The 21,769-nt window shown below is 41.5% G+C and overlaps 1 protein-coding gene across 3 annotated transcripts in view; it reads left to right on the top strand.

The window, feature by feature from the left end:
• CYFIP1 (cytoplasmic FMR1 interacting protein 1) overlaps positions 1 to 21,769 on the top strand; it is a 129,504-nt gene that overhangs the window by 45,691 nt on the left and 62,044 nt on the right. For all 3 annotated transcript variants that reach the window (XM_077814928.1, XM_077814920.1, XM_077814939.1), the window contains exons 13-21: positions 4,022 to 4,147; positions 4,245 to 4,411; positions 6,345 to 6,492; positions 8,479 to 8,632; positions 9,811 to 9,967; positions 14,917 to 15,013; positions 17,477 to 17,553; positions 19,614 to 19,722; positions 20,348 to 20,467. In XM_077814928.1, the coding sequence (XP_077671054.1) occupies positions 4,022 to 4,147; positions 4,245 to 4,411; positions 6,345 to 6,492; positions 8,479 to 8,632; positions 9,811 to 9,967; positions 14,917 to 15,013; positions 17,477 to 17,553; positions 19,614 to 19,722; positions 20,348 to 20,467 (1,155 nt within the window). The remainder of the gene's footprint in view (positions 1 to 4,021; positions 4,148 to 4,244; positions 4,412 to 6,344; positions 6,493 to 8,478; positions 8,633 to 9,810; positions 9,968 to 14,916; positions 15,014 to 17,476; positions 17,554 to 19,613; positions 19,723 to 20,347; positions 20,468 to 21,769) is intronic.

The following is a 21,769-nucleotide window of genomic DNA, read 5'->3' as shown; positions in this document are numbered from 1 at the left end:
CAATCCCAGTTCCCTCAGCCTCTCTTCATAAGTCATGTGTTCCAGTCCCCTAATCATTTTTGTTGCCCTCTGCTGGATGTTTTCCAATTTTTCCACATCCTTCTTGTAGTGTGGGGCCCAAAACTGGACAGAGTACTCCAGATGAGGCCTCACCAACGTCGAATACAGGGGAACGATCATGTCCCTCGATCTGCTGGCAGTGCCCCTATTTATACATCCCAAAATGCCATTGGCCTTCTTGGCAACAAGGGCACAGTGTTGACTCCTATCTAGCTTTTCGTCCACTGTCACCCCTAGGTCCTTTTCTGCAGAACTGCTGCCTAGGCATTCGGTCCCTAGTCTGTAGCAGTGCATGGGATTCTTCCGTCCTAAATGCAGGACTCTGCACTTGTCCTTGTTGAACCTCATCAGATTTCTTTTGGCCCAATCCTCTAATTTGTCTAGGTCCCTCTGTATCCTATCCCTGCCCTCCAGCGTATCTACCACTCCTCCCTGTTTAGTGTCATCTGCAAACTTGCTGAGGGTGCAATCCATGCCATCCTCCAGATCGTTAATGAAGATATTGCACAAAACCAGGCCCAGGACTGACCCTTGGGGCACTCCACTTGATACCGGCTGCCAACTAGACATGGAGCCATTGATCACTACCCGTTGAGCCCAACAATCTAGCCAGCTTTCTATCCACCTTATAGTCCATTCATCCAATCCGTACTTTATTAACTTGCTGGCAAGAATACTGTGGGAGACAGTGTCAAAAGCTTTGCTAAAGTCAAGGAATAACACATCCACTGCTTTCCCCTCATCCACAGAGCCAGATATCTCGTCATAGAAGGCAATTAGATTAGTCAGGCAGGACTTGCTCCCTTGGTGAATCCATGCTGACTGTTCCTGATCGCTTTCCTCTCCTCTAAGTGCTTCAGAATTGATTCCTTGAGGACCTGCTCCATGATTTTTCCAGGGACTGAGGTGAGGCTGACTGGCCTGTAGTTCCCCAGATCCTCCTCCTTCCCTTTTTTAAAGATGGACACTACATTAGCCTTTTTCCAGTCGTCCGGGACTTCCCCGGATCGCCATGAGTTTTCAAAGATAATGGCCAATGACTCTGCAATCGCATCCGCCAACTCCTTTAGCACTCTCTGATGCAGCGCATCCGGCCCCATGGACTTGTGCTTGTCCAGCTTTTCTAAATAGTCCCGAACAACTTCTTTCTCCATGCTTCTCCTTCAGATCCGGCCTTTAGTCATAAGGCCTGTGAACACAGAGAAAAAGGAGGAAAAACATAGAGAGCAAGAGAGGGAAATATGAGAGGGGAGGTATAGGAAAGCTGTAATGATCTATTTTTATTTAAACAACTAATCTTGCTGAGAGTAGATGCCAGTTGGGAAAGTGATAAAAAATCTGCAATGTTGACTTTAATGTAGACAAGATATTTGTAATGGCAACAACTGAAAGAGAGGATGCTACAAGTATTCTTCTTCTTTTTTTTTTAATGTCCCTGGCGCTCTCAGGTTAACACTGCACATCCTATCTGTACCATGGCCTAACCAAGACAACTTAGATTAGAGCAACCCCTTTTTCTCTGGCCTCCAAAACCCCTCTTGCTTCCCTGGTTTCTGTCTTTACAGACTGCTGCTTCCAAATCATCTCTCTCTCCTGCACGCCAGCTATGTGATCTCTCTGCTACAGGACTCTTTCCTGGCTCTGCATTGTCTGCTGGATCAAATTCACGCTTTCTATGCGGGTTCTATGCAGCTCTGCTCCTGCCCATGTCTTGTCCCTGGTTGCTCACCGCTCTTCTGTCTGGTTATGTCCTATGCTCGGCTTTTCTGATTTCTCAGCCCCTTATTTCTTACTCATGCAAGCACTTCAATATCTTCTCCCATAGTCCTGTCAGTCCCTTCTCTCAGGCCACCCCTCCCCCCCCCCAATGCCGAGAATTTCTTTCTGAGCCTGTGTACAATCTGTCCTGCCGCTCCCTTTTCAAATCCCTCCTCAGAACCTTTACCCACATTCTCAACCCTCAAGCTTTATTATGTAAATAGAATACAAATAAGTAAAAAAGTCCTTGTTTTAAAAGTCCCCATATTGTGCCATCTTAACAACACAAACTAGTTTTTATGTGTTCCATCCCCTTGCCTACTATTTTCTCCTGAGATCCTCTTTGTTGTACTCAACTTAAATTGCAAGACAAGAATTGTTTTTCTTTACTTGCTGTGAAATATATAATGTGACTCTCTAACACTTAATATGGGGCTGGAACGAGCCCACGGCGCTGGAAGTGATTCAAAACAAATTTCTTTGAAAGATTTTTTTGTCTCCCAAATAATACCCCAGCTGTTCTGAGACAGGTATAAACTCTATTCTGTCCAAAGTGCAATATAGCAATATTAATATTAATCTTTGTATTCACAGTATGCCCCCACGGTGTTTGCCAAAGTTAAGTGTAGAGGAACAGCTCACTAGGTCTTTCTCATGTCCACTTCCTCAGTTAGAGTATATTCAAAACTCTCTGCATTCTCTAGGTTTCTCAGAATCAGAAATTTATTAGATTTAAGTTTAAAAATGTGAAACCCACAATCAAGTCGAGAATAGAGAATATTAATAAGCAAATGGATATAAATAAACAATAAAGAAACAATAAGCATTTGTTTCTCTTTCAAATATCACCTTGATTACCCCCTTGTTAAAAAGACTCATGGGTTTGCCAGATATTTAGATGGTTTATGTAAATAGCATGCTAAGGAGGCCTTTACAGCTTTCCATTTTAAATCCAAGCAAATGGCTTAGAAGGCTGATATACTGGCACTGAAGAAATGTAACCACTGTTGTCCCTGCAGCTTAGGGCAGCTGGAAGACCTACCCCATGATCTGTTACACTGTAATCTGTATTGTCACTTGAGGTCAAAATGGCTTTCTGTGTTTTTGTCCTGGAAGTCTTTTTCTATGACCTCTCAGGAAATAGAATGTTTGTTAGGAACTGACAACCTTCCTGTGATCCAAGTGTTTGTTCTGTTTGCATGGGCAGCCAATCAAATAAGGAAAAGGCAAATGGCATGGTGATTATGTATGGTTTGATAGTATCTGGCTTTTAAAAAAATCTTTATAAGTATTTTAACATTAAACGAAACCTAAGATTATAAAATGTTTTATTATAATACTTTTTGTTTTTTGTGCATTGGCCTAAGGCTAAGTCACTATTAATAAACTTTGCTTTGGCACTTGGTATTTTAACCAATAATAATGTCTTATACAGCACTATAAATCTGTCTACCACTCAAGTTGTGGTAGGTGTCACAACTCAGTTCTTGTTGCTAAAATTAAAGTTGTGGAAAACTGGATTAGTAAGTAACTAGAATTTTCCAGTTAATGTAATAATTGATATGATCAGTTCCTGCCAAAAATCAGTTTTGGAACATCTTGCACTATGTTACCATGATATTTTGATCTTGGTACCTGAACAGGACGCTTGAAATATTGCATTTCAGAGTCGCAGACAAAATCAATCTCTCTCTCTCTTTTTCTTTTTTTTTGGCCTAACAGAAATCAGCAAGTCTATTTGGCTTCCAACTGTCTTTAAAATCTAAACAGTCAGTCATTTCAAAAGCGTCTCTTTACACTTGTTTTTGCATTTGAGGCGTCTTTCTCAGTTCTTTGTAGGTGAAAGGAAGACAGGCTTTTACTTACGTTAATCTTCTAATCTTCATTAAAACGCTAGACTGAACCACATCACAAGCTGAGAATTTCTTGTATTCTTTGAATTAATGTAGTGTAGAGATATGTGTCTGATAGATCTTTTAGAAAGTAGTGAATATGGCAAGTGATTTCTGTCAGGAGTTTTAGAACTTACAGTACTGTTCTAAAACCATGCAGTATCGTATCATCACTATTACTAAGAATGATGGAATGTCTTATTAGAATAAAACCTGCATTACAGGTCGGGTGTCCTGTGGTCTTTGTGTTATTTCTCAATCTTTTTTTTTTCTTCCATATATCTTTCTTCACCTACCTGTGTGAATTACAGTATTCATGGAAACTAGTGCATCCAACTGACAAATACTCCAATAAAGATTGCCCTGACAATGCAGAAGAATATGAAAGAGCAACACGATACAATTATACCAGTGAAGAGAAGTTTGCTTTGGTTGAGGTAAAAGAAACTTTTCTCCTTTATAGGGCTTTTTCATTCTTCCCCCTTCCATTTATTTATATATATATTTTTAAAAATGTATATATTCTCCCTGCAGGTTATTGCCATGATCAAAGGTCTTCAGGTGCTGATGGGGAGGATGGAAAGTGTCTTTAACCATGCCATACGTCATACCATTTATGCTGCTCTTCAGGACTTCTCCCAGGTTACACTGAGAGAACCATTAAGGCAGGCCATAAAAAAGAAGAAAAATGTAATTCAGAGGTAGTATTCATATTTTCACACAATGTCCTATATTCCTTTTCCCATATTTTACTAGTTAAATATTGTCTAATGCTAACATTCATATTTCAAAGGCAACCCACCACCATTGCTCATAGTTTGAATGTCAAAAATTAGCTTTGCTGACTACGTATTAGTCTAAAACAACCTGCTTACTTTAAGATAAGAGAACTAGAATGGGTAACAACATGTAATCTTTAAACCTTTTAATACTACCATTACCATTAATGGTATGTGTTGTCTTGCTTTTATTTTAAAGAGAAACTGAGGGAAACCTTCTGATGATTCCAGTACTACTACTCCTTGTTTGCCTATATTGCTCGTCCTTCTTCTCTATCTCTTTATCCCGATCCCCACCACCATAAAAAAAGAAAAAAGCCTTCTGTTGTTGTTGAATTTCCCCTTCCACTACTCAGTTTTCCCTACTGTGATCAGTGCCATCCCTAACCTTGTTTTTGTCTCTCCAGCTGTTGCCTTTCCTCATGACACCTTTCTGATTTCCTCATGACACCTTTTTGATTTACTCCTACCCATTGCTGGGTGCCTTGCAAAATTCTTGTAGGTAAAGACCCTTGACTGGTCATGCTACTGCTGAACTCCACGTTCACTAAAATACCATCTCAAATAAATGAATGAAATGTTCAGATTATTCCAGATCTTAAGGTTTGCAAGTAGATTCTCACACTGTTTTTCTCTGGTTACTTTCATATTCCTTATGTAAATCTGTTGTAGTCTAAGGTTTTCGTGGTGTGGAAACAGAAAAGTGTTTCTTGAGCCATTAAAGTAACATTTTTCAAAAATGTTTGAATGTGGGAGGTGGAGTTCACTTGATCACTCAGTACACTATGAGCAATGCTTAGATGGTTTTTGAGAAGTATTCATATTCCAATTCAATACTTAGAATTATAACAGAAGAGCATTATAATGTTGGATGTGTGAATTCCAGCCCTTCATGTACTTGTATTCATTACATCCCAAAATAATATCTTTCCAGTTTGATGCATACAATTTAAAAAGATTATTAGCATAGTATAGTCTTAACTACGTACTGGAGTGATTTTGAATTTTTAATATTTAGGGACTATACTATAAACATAGGTATTAATCACCGGTGATGAAAGTCCAAGATACTTTTCTAGCAATCCATTGCTGAAGAAGACCAACAGATTGATCCAGTGTGAAACTTTTCTCTATCTAGATTATTTTGATAGTTTCCATCTACTCTACAGGGGAACCTATGTTAGCCAAAACCATTTTTAAACAAGCTTTTCCTAAAAGCTGCTAACTTGGTTACTCTGGCTAGCGTAGATCAGGTCTAATAATGTTGAGCAGTTTTGAATGCTATGTTGGGCTATCTATGGAGTAGGTGAGTGATTTGTGAAATGTAAAATAGATGAGGCCAAAGGGGTGGGCTGTCTTTGTCAAAGGGGCCACTTTTTACTTTATGCAACAGTTTCATATTATGTAATATAATAGTAACATTCAGTTAAATGCTGCTGTTCTTAAATGCCACACCTATGCAAACTTTTAAGAGATTATTTTATCAGAATCCTTCTTAGAATTTTAAAAATTATTATGCATTACCAAAATATTTTATAAGCAGAAGCTTTCTTCTTTATTATTGGTGTTCTTCAGGTCTGATGCATTTGATGGTAAATTCTAATGTTATATTGAATTTGTGTCTGTGCTGGTGAATTATGATGGTGTACAACCCGTGGTCAATAATATACATGTATATCTTGCTAAAGGTATCCATCAATGATGGAAAAAACGAATGCTGTCAAAGTATGACTCAAAAATATAAGTTTGACTGATAAAATACAGCCCCGCTAGAAAGTTTGCTTCAACATGCTTGTGGCTCTGACATAAGCATTTATATTTGTTTGGGTGCTAACACATTTTGGATTGTGTTTAGTGTTCTTCAGGCCATCAGAAAGACCGTTTGTGATTGGGAAGCAGGACATGAACCATTTAATGACCCAGCACTAAGAGGAGAGAAAGACCCCAAAAGTGGTTTTGACATCAAAGTTCCTAGGCGAGCAGTGGGTCCCTCCAGTACCCAGGTATTTCCTGTTCTTCCTGTATGATAGTCATAGCATCACTGACTGACATAGAAATCTCTTCACTGGTGAGCCCTGTTAAAAGCTGGAGTGGATTTAGATTACTCCCAAGTTATACTTTAAAAATATATACATTTTTAAGTATAAATCCACTGTGAATCTGGATTAGTGAAAATTCTCTATCTGCGATGCTTTCACTTTCATTTTCTACCCTAATGTATTCTTTTCCCAAGCACTCCACTTCCATACTTTTGACCTTCTTCCAAGGGAATGCCCACATTTTAAAGCCGTGCCTTTTTAAGTGTTCCAACTTCTTCTGTTTTTGAAATGACTGGATCCTTTCCTGGCCGGCTCCTCCTTCCAGACTAAATTGTCCTTGTTTTTTAAACCCCTTAACTGCATAGGTCCTTGCTATATTTTAGACTTGCATTCTTGGACTTGGTCATGGTGGATATTTATGCTGACCCCACCTATCCTTCCACCACTGTGTCTTAGGTCCGTAATTGCTTGTGCCTTTGCAGAATTCCACCTTGAAATCCATCTAATCTCTCTCTCTCTCTCCTGTTAAACAGAATACTTTTTTCAAAGATGTTCTTTATAATAACCACTGTTACCCCATATTTAGAAGCTTGCCCCCTCTCTGTTTTCTAGGTGGGATCCCTCCTTATCTTTTTTGTTTGCCGTTTTGAGGGAAGTTTGTATAGTAGTGCATTTATGATTGATAAATTACTGCACAGTGCTCTGAGCACACTGGAACATGAAAATGAGTGGAATTATGGTATATCAATGAAATACAGTGATTCCTAAAATCTTGGGATGGAGTTGGGGAAGAGCCTGTTTAGGCAGTGCTTTCATATTAGTCATGGGTGACTGAGTTGGGTTTAAAAAATTGTCTGGGAAAATGTTTAAATATATAATGAAATTTTTGTTTAAGTAAATGAAATTAGTACAATGCTTTATTCTAATAGTAATTCTTTTTTTCTTTTTAAATCACCACCGATTTTTTTTTCTTGGTATGTTTAGGGGGCTTTGTTTCACTGGTTGTTGCAAGCTCATTAAAATACACTGTTCTGTCTGCTGTCTGTTCTTGGATATAAACACCTGTTTATCTTTGCTGAGTGGGGGAAACAAATTACAGCAATTCCTTGGATTGCAGTTCTGTCAATTGTATGTAATTTCAAAACAATAATTCACTGGATTTACTGCACTTAGAAATCTTTGTGAAAAAACCGAGAAGCAGCTAGTCTCTTAGGACCAGATTCAGCTCTCATTGAAGTCAGTGGGAGCCTTTCCATTGACTTAAATGAGCATTGTATTGGACCTTCACAGAATAATTAGGCCAAATGAAGAAATTTGCCTACTTTAGAAGTGGATGTTTCCCTCTGCATGCTTACTGTATTGTTTTTCATCCCTTAACACACTAACTCACACTTTTTCTGCTTCTGTTTTCCCTTCCTTATTTACCCACGTGTTGTATTAACTGTTTCTCTCCCCCCTGCCTCTCCTTGTCTGTTGGTTTTTAGCTCTACATGGTTCGCACTATGACAGAGTCCTTAAACTCTGCTGAGCTGTTGAAGCAGCTCAAGTCTCTTGGAATGGAAAAGCTATTGCATGTGATAAACAAGTTTCTGAGGCAGTCCTACATCTATCCGCCTCTTTTAAACTTTGGTGGTAAGATATTACTTATTATTTTTATTTGTGGCAAGTGAACTGTTCCACTGCAAATTGTCTATGGCTTTATATTAATGCAGGCTCTCTTTACATGGAAGGCTTTCTGGCTAGGCATTTGTATTGGCATTAACTTTTGGAGGGAGCAGTTATCTTTTTCCCAAAGGAGAAAGGCATGGCTCTTGCCGAAATTGTACTAGGTTTCAGTTTGAAGTGGAGCAGTCACTTTCTTGATAGTATTTCTCAGTGTTGCTCAACTAATGTACCATGTGTATTTTCCTTTTTTCCTTTCCACCGCAAATGTTTCCTTTAATGATACAGCTTTACATGGTGAGAACTATGTTAGAGTCTCTCATTGCTGACAAAAGTGGTTCCAAGAAAACCTTGAGAAGTAGCCTTGAGGGGCCCACCATATTGGACATAGAAAAATTTCATCGCGAGTCTTTCTTCTACACTCATTTGATAAATTTCAGTGGTAAGATACGTAGATGATCAGTGTCCAGCTTAGCATGTCCTAACACCTTTAACGTGCCCTGGAAAATGTTTCCGATTGCCTAAGCCAGTTAGATCTGGTTTGTTTATCTCAAACATTGGCCTGTCAGAACTTTTTGAGATATTACAAAAGAAAGATTCACCTAAATGCTCTTGGTTTTTTTCCCTTTTATACATTTGTTTTAATGGGCTGTATTTTTTTTTCTTGTTAACTTATATTTTTATATAATAAAGACACAAAACATCAAACCTGTTTTAAATAACAAAAATTTAACAATTTTATTTTTTTTTAGAAGACACACCAAGTCCCTTGTAGTGGTAAATTTGGTATTGATTAACTACCCCTCTGTATTCTGTCAGTTGTAATCGGAAACATGCTATCCTAATGGATTCACCTACTGACATTGAATGTATCTAGTCTTTGTCATCACCATGTTGTGTTGTCTTTCATCTTTTCTTTTTTTTCTGGAACCCTTGGCTCTCAAAGGAGAGGTACCTGTTAGTTCCAGTACTAACGCTTTCCATAAACAGCACCGTGTTCGTTAGAAAATGTTAAAATAAAAAGTTCATCCTTGTTTTGGTTCTCTAGCATTCTGAAAACATTGCCTGTTGTGTGTCTGTTACCTGGTGAGACTAAAGGAATCTCTCAGCATCTCAGAATTATCTTCCCTTATTCCAGACTCTCTCCCTCAAGAGTTCAGATAATTCCCTGCCCTTCTAATCTGCAAGGGTCATGTGGGCCCAGTCAATTCTACTGCTTAATCGGATGGATGGAATAAAAATGATGGCCACAAGATGCTCCAGCCTTCCTTCTCCCCAAGCTACTTCCTGAGCTGAGAGCATTGCTTTTACAGCACTTTGAGTCCCTGCTGGGGAATTAAACTTGGCTCTCCTCCAGGGTGGTATAATATACTTTTGCCACTAAACCAGTGGGCTGGCCCACTTTGGCAATATTTTCTGTAATAAAACACTTGAGGTTTTGTGTGTGTTCATAACTATTTTAAAAACCTCACAGGTTTTACATTTGAATTTGATTTACATGTAGCTCTAGTGACTCACCTGCTTTGTAGTTTCACATTTACCATCATAATCACATTTTTTTGTTGTTGTTAACATGTTTCTCATATGAGAAGAATAATGGCTTGTCATTTATTCTTAAAGAAACCCTGCAGCAGTGCTGTGACCTGTCCCAGTTGTGGTTCAGAGAATTCTTCTTAGAACTCACCATGGGTAGAAGAATCCAGTTCCCCATTGAGATGTCTATGCCTTGGATTTTGACTGACCATATTCTGGAGACGAAAGAGGCATCAATGATGGAGTAAGGTCTATGTGTGCTCTTCTGTTGCATTATTTTAAATACCATTGTATTATAAAGTTAGTGCCTTTACTCATGTTAACAAGTTTTTTCTGGGAAAGTATTGCAAACGTAATTCTTTAAAGATACTGTTTCCTGGATTCCTACTCTTTCATCTCTGCACTCTAGGGTGAGTTCCCCTGGCTCTCAACGATTTTATTTTTTTGAGGCATGGGCAGACCAGCCTCATTCTGAGATGAACACCCAATGCTTGTCTGCCCCCTCTAGAACATAAAGTTTCCAGGTGAAATCCTGATCCCTATCAAAGTTAATAGCAACACTCGTATTGCCTTCAGAGCAGCCAGGATTTAACTCTCAGTTCCTTGATGAATGGGAAGCAAGTAGCTCCCCATGCTAGAAATGTAACAGGCATCAAAGAATGATAGGACAAGACCTTCAGAAAAAAATTTAATTGAAAATGTACCCTGGTGCCTTACCAGTTCTGAGGTGGATGTGTAGGAGTCAGTCAATACAGTGTGTTCAGAGAAATAGAACTGCAGGTGAATAATTGTTTGTTCTCAGTATCCTGAGTGTATGTACAAGGAAAAAGAAAATGAAGCTAAATTGTCTTATTTATTCTCATCTCTTTTTGAGACCAAGCTGATAGCAGTATTTTAATGTTTTTCTTTCTGTGGCTTCCTATTTGCTCCTATTCCCTTCGGGGGCCTATCGTGCAACGGCCAGAAAAGTTGATCTTGTGTGGTCTGAAAGATCTTCCACTCCACACATTTAAATTGTCATGCTTAGTAAAAACAATAGCTTGGGAAATGTTTTGGAGGTGTGGCATACCGAGTGTTACATTCTGAGGGTTGTATGGTAGTGGTCTCTGCTGTGTCCTGCTGCTATCCGCTTGACTTAGCTCAGGAGGGCCATCGTTCTCTGGAGTCTGTCATGCAGGCCACATAAATGCCTGGATCAGGCCTCTGAACTGGATATTTGGTGCTGTTGCTCTGACTCTTCACTCCTTTCTGTAGAATTTAGCAGTCAGATTTTTTGTGGCAGGGCACATTGCAAGTAATAGACTTGCTTGCCTTCTGCATTTTTAATCTTTTCAGTCTAACCTACAAATGAGGTATAATTTTTTCAGTTATCAAGTATTTTTGTTAATATATTTACAGAGAAGCATTTCACAAACTATGAATATTTGTTCTTTGAGTACGTGTCAGTGTGGATCCCGCTGTAGGCGTGCATGGGCCCAAGATCAGAATTTTCTGAGTAGCTGTGCCCCTCAAGGCAGCATCTTCACCCTGTGCCTCCCCAAGCTCCCGTTCAAGGGCAAAAAGGAATAAAGAGGGGAGTGCCTTCAGTTCTCTCTTACTGTCCACAGAAGTGAGATGGAACCTGGGGAGCGTCCAATCTGCTACTCACTTCAAGCTCTATTTCTAACTTAGTTTTGTGGAAAAAAAATCCTTCTTCAGCTCTTACCTTGTTAATTTTTTATTTGGCCATCTCCCCCAAAAGAGAGGACACTCCCTCATAGTCCCCCGTACAGCATGGCAGGTACTTGGCACTAACCACCTTGGCAGGCGCCAAACCCTTATGCTTTAATTCCTATCTGTCCTACAAAGAACTCGTCCTGCTGGTCGACTGGCATCACCAGTGCCTTTTCTGTTTTGGGGAAAACCACAAATGAGTGGTGTGTAAATCCTTCTCACTGAGTGCTCACAAGTCGAGGGATGTGCAGCTAAAACTCCACCTGCTTGAGTAATCAGTGTGTATCACCTCAGACCTGGAGGAGATATCCAACTCCAAACAACCCAAAGGGGTCATCCCTCAGTAAAAACTCCCCTGAGTAGACTTGTGAGCTTACAGACCTGAAGAAGAGCTTTATAGGGCTCAAAAACTTCTCTCTCACCAACAGAAATTGGTCCAATCAAAGATATTACCTCACCCACCTTGTCTCTCTAATATCCTGGGGCCAACATGGCTACAACTACACTTAATACAATTTTGAATAAGGGATAGTTTGTGAGATGGCAGCTTTTAGCATGTTTTCATGAGACAGACAAAAACAAAACAAAACTAAAATTGCTAGAGTTGCAATAAAATTGCAAGAGTTGGCAGTACAGCTGTCCACCTCCCCCCTGCCCCTCCACCCCACAGGAAGTACCCAGGATTCATGGTGGGATCAAATCATTACCAGTATGAGGTCTGCCATTTTGACTCTTCATGGTACCAAGGGTCTTCACAGGACATGTTGTGAATGTCTGAGGAGATGTGGCATCTACACATAATTGGACAACTGGCTGATCAGAAGCAGGTGAGAGTAGAAGACGTCATCAGGGTGGGACAGTGCTCTATCTGTATTCACCTGGTTGGGTCTCCTAGTGACCGGTAAAAAAAAAAAATGACATTTACCTCACTTCAGATGATAGAGTTCAAAGGAGTCCTGGTTGCCTACAGATCAGGAAAAGTGTACTTGCCTGAGCCTTCCAGTCTCTACGGAGACCCAAACTCCAGCTGACATCATAACCAGCACAGTATGAACATGCCTCACAGTGCTAGGTCACAAGTTGGCATGCATGTACATGACACCACTTGCCAGACTTCACCTATGCCCCCTTCAGCTCTGCCTCAGAACAGTTTTTTTCCTCTGGGGAAACACTCAATAGACAAGGAGGTCATAGTACCTCATCATGTCACTGCTGAACTTGTTTGGTGGTTAGAATCCACAAATGTGAAAAGGGGTGTGTGTCTCCTTTTCAATCCCCTCTCTGAGAAAGACACTAATTACACGTGTGTCAGGGAGAGGTAGGAGAGTTCACTTGAATCATCTATAGATCCAAGAAACTTGGACCCTAAGTGACATGTGGCTACCTGTGAGGGTCCTAATGCTCAGAGCCATCAGACTAGCCTGTGTGGATTTCCTGCCGGTCCTCCAAAACTTGATTATGTAGAGCTTCAGACAGCACGACAGCTATGCGCTACATAAACAAGCAAGTGGGTGTCTGCTCCTCGCCCTTTGGTCTTGAAGCCATCAACTTCTGCAGTTGGTACCATCAGAATGGGGTAACTCTGAGAGGCTCTTTGCATCCTGGGAGCCAGCAACAACTTAGCAGAGTTTCTGAGGCAGTCAGTGACCAGCCACAAATGCTCATTGCACAGATCCACCATGGAGATGATATTCCATCAGTGAGGATTCTCCATGGTACACGTGTGCGCTGCCAAGAATAGTGCAGAACTTTTGTTCTAGAGGATGCCTGAGTCCAGGTTCACTGCTGGATACCTTCCTCCTACTGAAGAACTAAGAGTTGCTGTACAACTTCCTGCCTGTTCCTCAGATTTCCAGGGGGATTTCCAAGATCAAAAGAGACAAAGCCATGATCATCCTGGTGGCTATGTACTGGCCAAGGTAGCTCTCTCTGGCTGACAGATGTTCTGTAGATGTCCATTCAGCCTTTGATACAACTTCTAGACCATCTGGATAAGATCTTGCAGCATCACAGCCAGATACTCCACACAGACCTGAAGTCACTGAATGTGACGGTGCTGGTGTTGCCTGGCTGAATGCTACAGATAGGTATTGCTCCTTGCCAGTCCAGGAAATCCTGATACAAAGCAGGAAGAATTTACCAGAAAAACTTTTCAAAATGGAAGGGGTTCTCAATATGGGCAGCCTGGAAAGGCCTGGGCCAAGTACAGGCCTCTGTACTGAAGATGCTTGACTACCTACAACACCTTTGGCTCAGCTCTATTGGAGTCCACCTTGGAGCGATTTCAGCTTGTCAATTGTCTGTACAGTCATGCTTGGTATTCGCTCACTCCATGGTATAAAAGATCTTTAAAGGTCTATTACACAGTTATCAAGCAGTCAGAGAACCCCCTCCGGCCTGGACCTCGATATAGTCCTTCTGAGACGCATTGAGCCTCATTCAGAATGCTCCTTATACCACTTTACTCTAAAGGTGGTCTTCCTAGTTGTTATTACTTTGAGTGAGCTGCCGGCACTATGGCTAACCCCCATCCCACAACATTTCAAAGGGAAAAGGTCTTGCTAAGAACTCACCTGAAACTCCTTCTCAGAATGACATCAGAATCTCATCTGAACCAATCGATCAACTTACCTGTCTTCTTCCCAAAGCTGTATTTTTCACTGGGAGAAGAGACTATGGCAGACTAGGCATATCTAGAGCTCCCCTTTTATTATATTGACAGGACCAACCCATGCAAATTGTCGCCCCATCTATTTCTGGCTGTAACAGGATATTCAAAGGCCAGGCTATCTCATCTTAAAGAATATTAGAACAGATAACACAAGGAGATATATTGTGTTACCAGCTGGTGGTGTACCTCTCCACCCAACACCAAGGCTCGCTTCATCAGAGCTTAGGTGGCTTCTGCCTGCTTTAGAAATGTGCTGATATGAGAAACCTGTAAGGCACCAACATGAGTAACCCACTGACTTTTGTCAAACACTATGTCTTGGACTTGGCAGCTAGATGCCAAGTTTGTGACCAGTACTACAATCACTGTTTGACTTATGCAACTGAAACACCTTATTCCCACCATCTCGAGAGGATGCTTCCCGCCAGTCACCTACAGCGGGATTCACGCTGACACATACTCGGAGAAAGAACAGTTACTTCCTTTATAGTAACTGTGGTTCTTCAAGGTGTTATAGTTAGTGTAGATGTTTTGACCTGCGCTGTCTTTGAGAAGTCCCTGCCTACCATGGCTTTGAATTTCAAAGGGACTGAGGCAGCACCATGGCAACAGTGCCTTTTATACCTTCGCATTGGAGCACAAGGAGGCCCAGGGTACATGCACCGCCCCAACTCTGCTATTCAAAAAAATCTGATCTCATGCCATGTACCATATGCGCACCTACAGGGGGATCCAAAGTGACCAAAACATCTCAAAGAATCAAAGTTGCTGTAGGGTGAGTAACTGTTCTTTTTTTCTTTTTCATTCAGGTATGTTCTCTATTCTTTGGATCTTTACAATGACAGCGCTCATTATGCACTTACTAAATTTAAGAAGCAGTTCCTCTATGATGAAATTGAGGCAGAGGTAAAGTAAACTCATCTATTGGAGAAAACGGTTATGTATCCTAGTAGGGAGACTGAGTCTGTTAAAGGTGAAGGAACATTATGCAGCAATATGTAGATCTTCAAAGCAGATGGTGATATAGAATGAAAGTGGTGAGAATGCCAAAAGAAGAAACAAAGGGAGGAGGATGCAGTCTTCCTTGGTGATAAGCTTTGAATAAACACATACAGTACAGACCCATTTACACGCGAATCCGCTTAATGCACAGTAGCGCCATGCCTCCCAGTGCTACCTGTTTAACACATGAGACTCGTTAACACGCGGTACAGGAACTTGCTATGTAGCGCTACAGATTTGCTCACTAACTCACTGACATAGAAATCGACAGGAAGTGCGGAGTGGAAATGTGTTGTACATCTTTACCGATGTTGGTAAAGACGTATCATGCATGCTTAGTCATTGTTATGCTAGAGATATAGATATATAGTAATATATATAGTAATATATCTACTACATTAGAAAATTTTAACCGTAGGCCTAATATAATGGTAGAGGGCAAGCGTCAGCGTTCCTACACTGTAGAAGAAAAGCTAGCTGCAATAGATGGAGTAAATAGCGGCGAAACCCAGGCCAAAGTTTCAAAAGATATTGGGATTGCCGAATCTACTCTCCGAGGATGGCTAAAAAATGAATCTAAACTGAATGGCTTTGTACAAAATATCAATTCTGCCCCAGGGCTTAAGCGAAAACATGTGCGCTATTCAGCAAAACCCACAACAGACAAAGCCATGTGCACGTGGTTTGTTCAGGACAGGCTGAAAGGAATGCTGCTAAGTGGGCCAATTCTTCAAGCCCAAGCGACAAAATTTGGAAATGTAATGGGGGATGAATCATTCCAAGTCAGCAAGGGGCTTATAAGTCGTTTTAAAAAGTGTCACGGCATAGCGCAGGTATCGATTTCTGGAGAAAGCCAATCAGCTGATGAACTGGCCGTGAACGCATTTCCTGCCGAGTTAAAATCTATTTTACAAAATGAAGACTACCACGAAGAACAACTTCATAATTGTGATGAAACAGCTTTATTTGCAAAACTGCTACCTGATAAGACTTTAGCCTTTAATTATGAGACACAGAAAACAGCTGGATTTAAAAAGATAAAAGATCGTGTGACTCTTCTTTTTTGTAGTAATAAGACGGGCAGCCATAAGCTTGCCCCTCTTCTTGTTGGCCACTTTAATAACCCTTGCTGCTTTAATCACCTCAGTAGAGCCAAACTGCCAGGAATATATGCTAACAGCAAAAATGCTTGGATGATGAGACACATTTTTGATCACTGGTTCCACAACAGCTTTGTTCCAGCTGTTCGTAAGCATCTGCGGTCGAAGAAACTTGAAGCCAAAGCACTTTTGCTACTTGACAATTCTCCAGCCCATTCTCCAACCCAATCACTGGTATCAAGCGATGGAAAAATTTGAGTGCTATACCTACCATGCAACACAACATCAAAAATTCAACCTTTAGACCAGGGCATTATTCAGAATTTTAAAAACAATTATCTGCGGGAGCTGATTTCAGCGATCATGTCATGCAAGTCTTCAGGCATTTCCGAATTCTTGAAACAGTTAAACATGAAGGAAATTATTTAGTTAAAAAAGCTGGGGGCGGAGTAAAACAAAAGTCCATTGAAAACTGCTGGATGAAGTCTCTCGGTGGTGCCTTTTCCGTCAAAGATGGCTCAGACTCGGAAAACTCCAGCAGTGGCACTGATTCAGAGCCAGACTTTGAAGGATTTTCGGAAGAAGATGTCCTAGAAACATGCACGCAGACAAAAGAGGATAAATGCAAACTTCTCTTTCAACTGATAAAAGTTTTTAGTTAGGATACATCACCGGAAATCATTACCAAGTGGCTGGAAATGGATGAAGATTGCCCGACTTCAGAATTTCTGTGCGAAGAAGAAATATTAACCGGCTGTGAGGCTACATCGGACCGCGAAAGTGATGGCGAGAATGTCGTTGAAAAGGTCAAAATTTCACCCATAGAAGCCTGTAGTGCTGTAGAAACTGTTGTAAGATTTATGGAGGAGCAAAATGTGGAAAATATCAAAATCATTCATCTGCGGCAAATGACCGACTTCATAAGAGAGAAAAAAAAATGCGAGCCAGAAAGAGCAGAAAATAACGGTGTTTTTTTCTAAATGAATCATAGACACTTTTTTCAGCATGGCCCTCTTAACCCACGGTCCGTTAACATGTGGTCGTGACGGCTTGACTCCCGACACCCGCGCGTAAATGGGTCTGTACTGTATCTGCATATGTCCAGTTTTGGCATTGTTTAGATTGAAGTAACTGCTCTTCATGGGGAAGTAGAGGAATTTTGTACTGACTAGCTCTTTTTGATTTGTTTTTGTAGTAATGACTAGGATATGTCCCCCTTTTTATTTCTGTGCAAATACTAATAAATAATATCTCTACCATTTTCCAGGTAAACTTGTGTTTTGACCAATTCGTCTACAAGTTGGCAGACCAGATATTTGCATACTACAAGATTATGGCGGGAAGGTAGCTATTCTGATAGTAACATCTTTTATACATGTATTTTTTTTTGTTTCCGTTTTCACCAAAAAGGTTCGTAGCGATTGGACAGCTAACATAGTGAATGCCAGTGAAAATGAGGTAGGATCAGAGGCTAAAAGAGGGAAAGAACAGGTTAAAAATTACTTAGACAAGTTAGATGTCTTCAAGTCACCAAGGCCTGATGAAATACATCCTAGAATATTCAGGGACCTGACTGAGGAGATATCTGAGCCATTAGTGATTATCTTCGATAAGTCATGGAAGACGGGAAAGATTCCAGAGGCCTGGAAATGGGCAAATTATAGTGCCAATCTATAAAAAGGGAAATAAGGACAACCAGGGGAATTACAGACCAGTCAGCTTAACTTCAGAACCTGGAAAGATAATGGAGCAAATAATTAAGCAATCCGTTTGCAAACCCCTAGAAGACAATAAGGTGATATAAGTAACAGCATGGACTTGTCAAGAACAAATCATGTCAAACCAACCTGATACCCTTTCAAAAGAAAGCAAACAAGCCTTGTGGATGGGTGAAGCTGTAGATGTGGTATATCTTGAGTTTAATAAGGCTTTTGATACTGTTTCACATGACCTCATAAACAAACTAGGGAAATAAAATCTAGATGGAGCTACTACAAGGTGAGTCCATAACTGGTTGGAAAACCATTCCCAGAGAGTAGTTATCAGTGGTTCACAGTCAAGCTGGAAGGGCATATCGAGTGGGGTCCCACAGGGATAAGTTCTGGGTCCGGCTCTCCTCAGTATCTTCACCAATTATTTAGACAATGGCATAGAGAAAACACTTATAAAGTTTGTGGACGATACCAAGCTGGGAGGGGTTACAGGTGCTTTGGCGAATAGGATTAAAATTCAAAATGATCTGGACAAACTGGAGAAATGGCCTGAAGCAAATAGGGTGAGATTCAATAAGGACAAATGCAAAGTACTCCACTTAGGAAGGAACAATCAGTTGTACACATACAAAATGGGAAATGACCGCCTAGGAAGGAGTACTGAAGAAAGGGATTTGTGTGTCAGTGGATCACACACTGTTGACTCATATTTCATTTAACACTATTGCAAAAAAAAAAAAAAAAAAAGCAAACATAATTCTGGGATATATTAGCAAGAGTGTTGTAAGCAATGTGAGAAGTAATTCTTCCGCTCTACTCTGCGCTGATTAGGCCTCAACTGGAGTATTGTCCAGTTTTGGGTGCCACATTTCAGGAAAGATGTGGACAAATTGGAGAAAGTCCAGAGAAGAGCAACAAAAATGATTAAAGGTCTAGAAAACATGACCTATGAGGGAAGATTGGGGAAAAAAACTGGGTTTGTTTAGTCTGGAGAGGAGAAGACTGAGAGGGGGACATAACTGTTTTCAAGTACATAAGAGATTGTTACAAAGAGGAGGGAGAAAAATTGTTCCCCTTAACCCTTTGAGGATAGGACAAGAAGCAATGGGCTTAAACTGAAGCAAGGACAGGTTAGATTGGACATTAGGAAAAACTTCCTAATTGTCAGGGTAGGTAAGCACTGGAATAAATTGCATACGGAGGTTGTGGAATCTCCATACTGGAGATTTTAAAGAGCAGGTTAGACAAACACCTGCCAGGGATAGTCTAGATCAGGGGTTCCCAAACTTCATTCACTGCTTGTTCAGGGTAAGCCTCTGGCAGGCCGCGAGACGCTTTGTTTACCTGAGTGTCCGCAGGTACTGCCACTCACAGCTCCCAGTGGCTGCTCTTCGCCGTTCCTGGCCAATGGGAGCTGCAGGAAGCGGTGGTCGCTGGGAGCTGCGAGCAGCTGTACCTATGGACGCTCAGGTAAACAAAGCGTCTTGCGGCCTGCCAGGGGCTTACCCTGAACAAGCTGCGAACCAAGTTTGGGAACCCCTGGTCTAGATAATACTTAGTCCTGCCATGAGTGCAGGGGACTGGACTAGATGACCTCTCTAGGTCCCTTCCAGTCCTACGATTCTATGATTCTTTGATTTTTGCAGTAGTTTCCTGTGTAATGTACAGTAACCTCTTTTTTCCTCATAATAGTTTGCTTCTGGATAAACGGTTACGCTCCGAATGCAAGAATCAGGGGGCAACAATTCACTTACCACCTTCCAACCGCTATGAGACACTGCTGAAACAGAGACATGTCCAGGTGAGTAAAACTGATGCTACGGTATCGTATTTGAATTCCTTGCTTTTTTCCCCTCTTCCTCCACCACTCATGTTTTTTAATACTGTTGATGTACCTAGTGCTTATTCCTCACCTGAGGGCATAGTATTCCGTTTCTGTTGTCATCCTATCCACACAGCTTGACTGTGACCATCCGAGACAGAACATTATCATTTCAAGCAGCAGCAGCAGATGACCTCTAAAGCTGCAAAGATCCTGTTTTAATGCAAATATTTATAGTTTTTAAAAGTTCAGAAATATGGCACGTGGTGGAATTGTCTTCCTAAACCGAATAATTTTTCAGTCTTCTAAAGTTTATCATCAAGTCTTCTTTGGAAACATATTCATAATTAGCTCAGTGTTTGATTAGATTTTGATGCACCACCCATAGTATTTTTTGTGTGAGAATGTGGGATGGGGTAGCTTGTGTACACAACATACGTGTTCATATCTATTATCTGTATGTTATATGTATGTCTGAATATAATATACACATGCAGGTCTTCATTTTATCTGTTAATTAAGAAAAATTGGTTTTCTTACCTTAATCAAGATTAGTCTCATACCATTTTGTCTGATACATTTTTGGGGGGTTGTTTTTGTTTAGCTTCTTGGTAGGTCAATAGATCTGAACCGCCTAATCACTCAGCGGATTTCCGCAGCCATGTATAAGTCAATGGAACTGGCAATTGGTCGATTTGAAAGTGAAGACTTGACTTCCATTGTTGTAAGTATTGTTGCTGAAGCTGACCTACAGGGTTTTCTTTAGAAGTGTGGTCCTAATGCTACACTATTACTTGCTTGTTGGGTCTGGGAATGGCTTAAGCAGCTCTGCAAAACTAGTGACATATCTCAGGCCTTGTCTATATTCAGAGCTGCAGCCATGTTTTTCAGCCTTATGATGTACAACAGGGGAGGGCAAACTATGGCCCGCGGGCTGGATCCGGCCTGTCAAGGCTTTCAATCCAGCCCGCGGGATTCCCAGCCCTGTGGCGCAGCAGGGCTAAGGCAGGGTCCCTGCCTGTCCTGGCCCCGCGCCGCTCCTGGAAGCGGCAGCACCACGTCCCTGCGGACCCTGAGGGGGCAGAGGACTCAGTGCCTGCAGGTACCACCTCCTGCAGCTCCCGTTGGCTGGGAACAGGGAACAGCGGCCAATGGGAGCTTCAGGGGTGGTACCCGCAGGCGAGGACAGTGTGTGGTGGAGCTGCCTGACCCACCCCACCCCCAGGAGCCACTGCCAGACATGCTGGCCACTTCCGTGAGTGGCACGGGGCCAGGGCAGGCCAGGAGCCTCCCTTAGCCCTGCTACACGCTGCTGCCACCCCAGAGCTCCTCAAGGTAAGTGGCGCTGAGCCAGAGCCCACTCCTTGAACCCCTCCTGTATCCCGCACTCCAACCCCCTGCTCTGAGCCCCTTGAGCCCCTTGCTACACCCCTCCTGCACCCCAACCTCCTGCCTTGAGCCCCCTGCCACACCCCCTCCTGTACCCCAACCCCCTGCCCCTGAGCCCCTTCCTGCACACCTCACTCCCTCCCACACCCTGCGCTCCCGTCCACACCCCAAACACCTACTCCAGCCCTACATTCATGGTCATGCATACAATTTTCCAACCCAGATGTGGCCCTCAGGCCAAAAAGTTTGCCTACCCTTGATGTACAAAGAAAGCCTGAAAGATTTCTACAAAATACAAAATAAAACTGTTTTCTTTTTTACCTAAGAAATAGGAAATTTTCTTTGGTTTTGTTGGAATATTTCTTGGGTTTCTCCTGATATGCCAGGAACTCTCACATATGTTATCGAAGGGGCGGGAGTGTTGTCGGACTAACAAAGATATTTGCTGTGTCCCAAAGATGAGTTAAATAGGTGTAAACAGAAAAAAACGTAAGCAGACCAGCTGAAAATCTCTTTTCCTCCGTTGTTCAGCATTCATTCTTTCCTCTCTCATGCTGCTTCACTAGTATTCCTGACAAATGAGATCATGAGATGCCTGGGCAGGCTAACATGGTGTACTCTCTTGTGTTACAGTGGT

Source organism: Eretmochelys imbricata, chromosome 1 (genome assembly GCF_965152235.1).
Source record: "Eretmochelys imbricata isolate rEreImb1 chromosome 1, rEreImb1.hap1, whole genome shotgun sequence".
Taxonomy (NCBI): Eukaryota; Metazoa; Chordata; order Testudines; family Cheloniidae; genus Eretmochelys; species Eretmochelys imbricata.
Note: the sequence above shows the minus strand (reverse complement) of the source record. Positions and strands in the feature narration are given on the sequence as shown.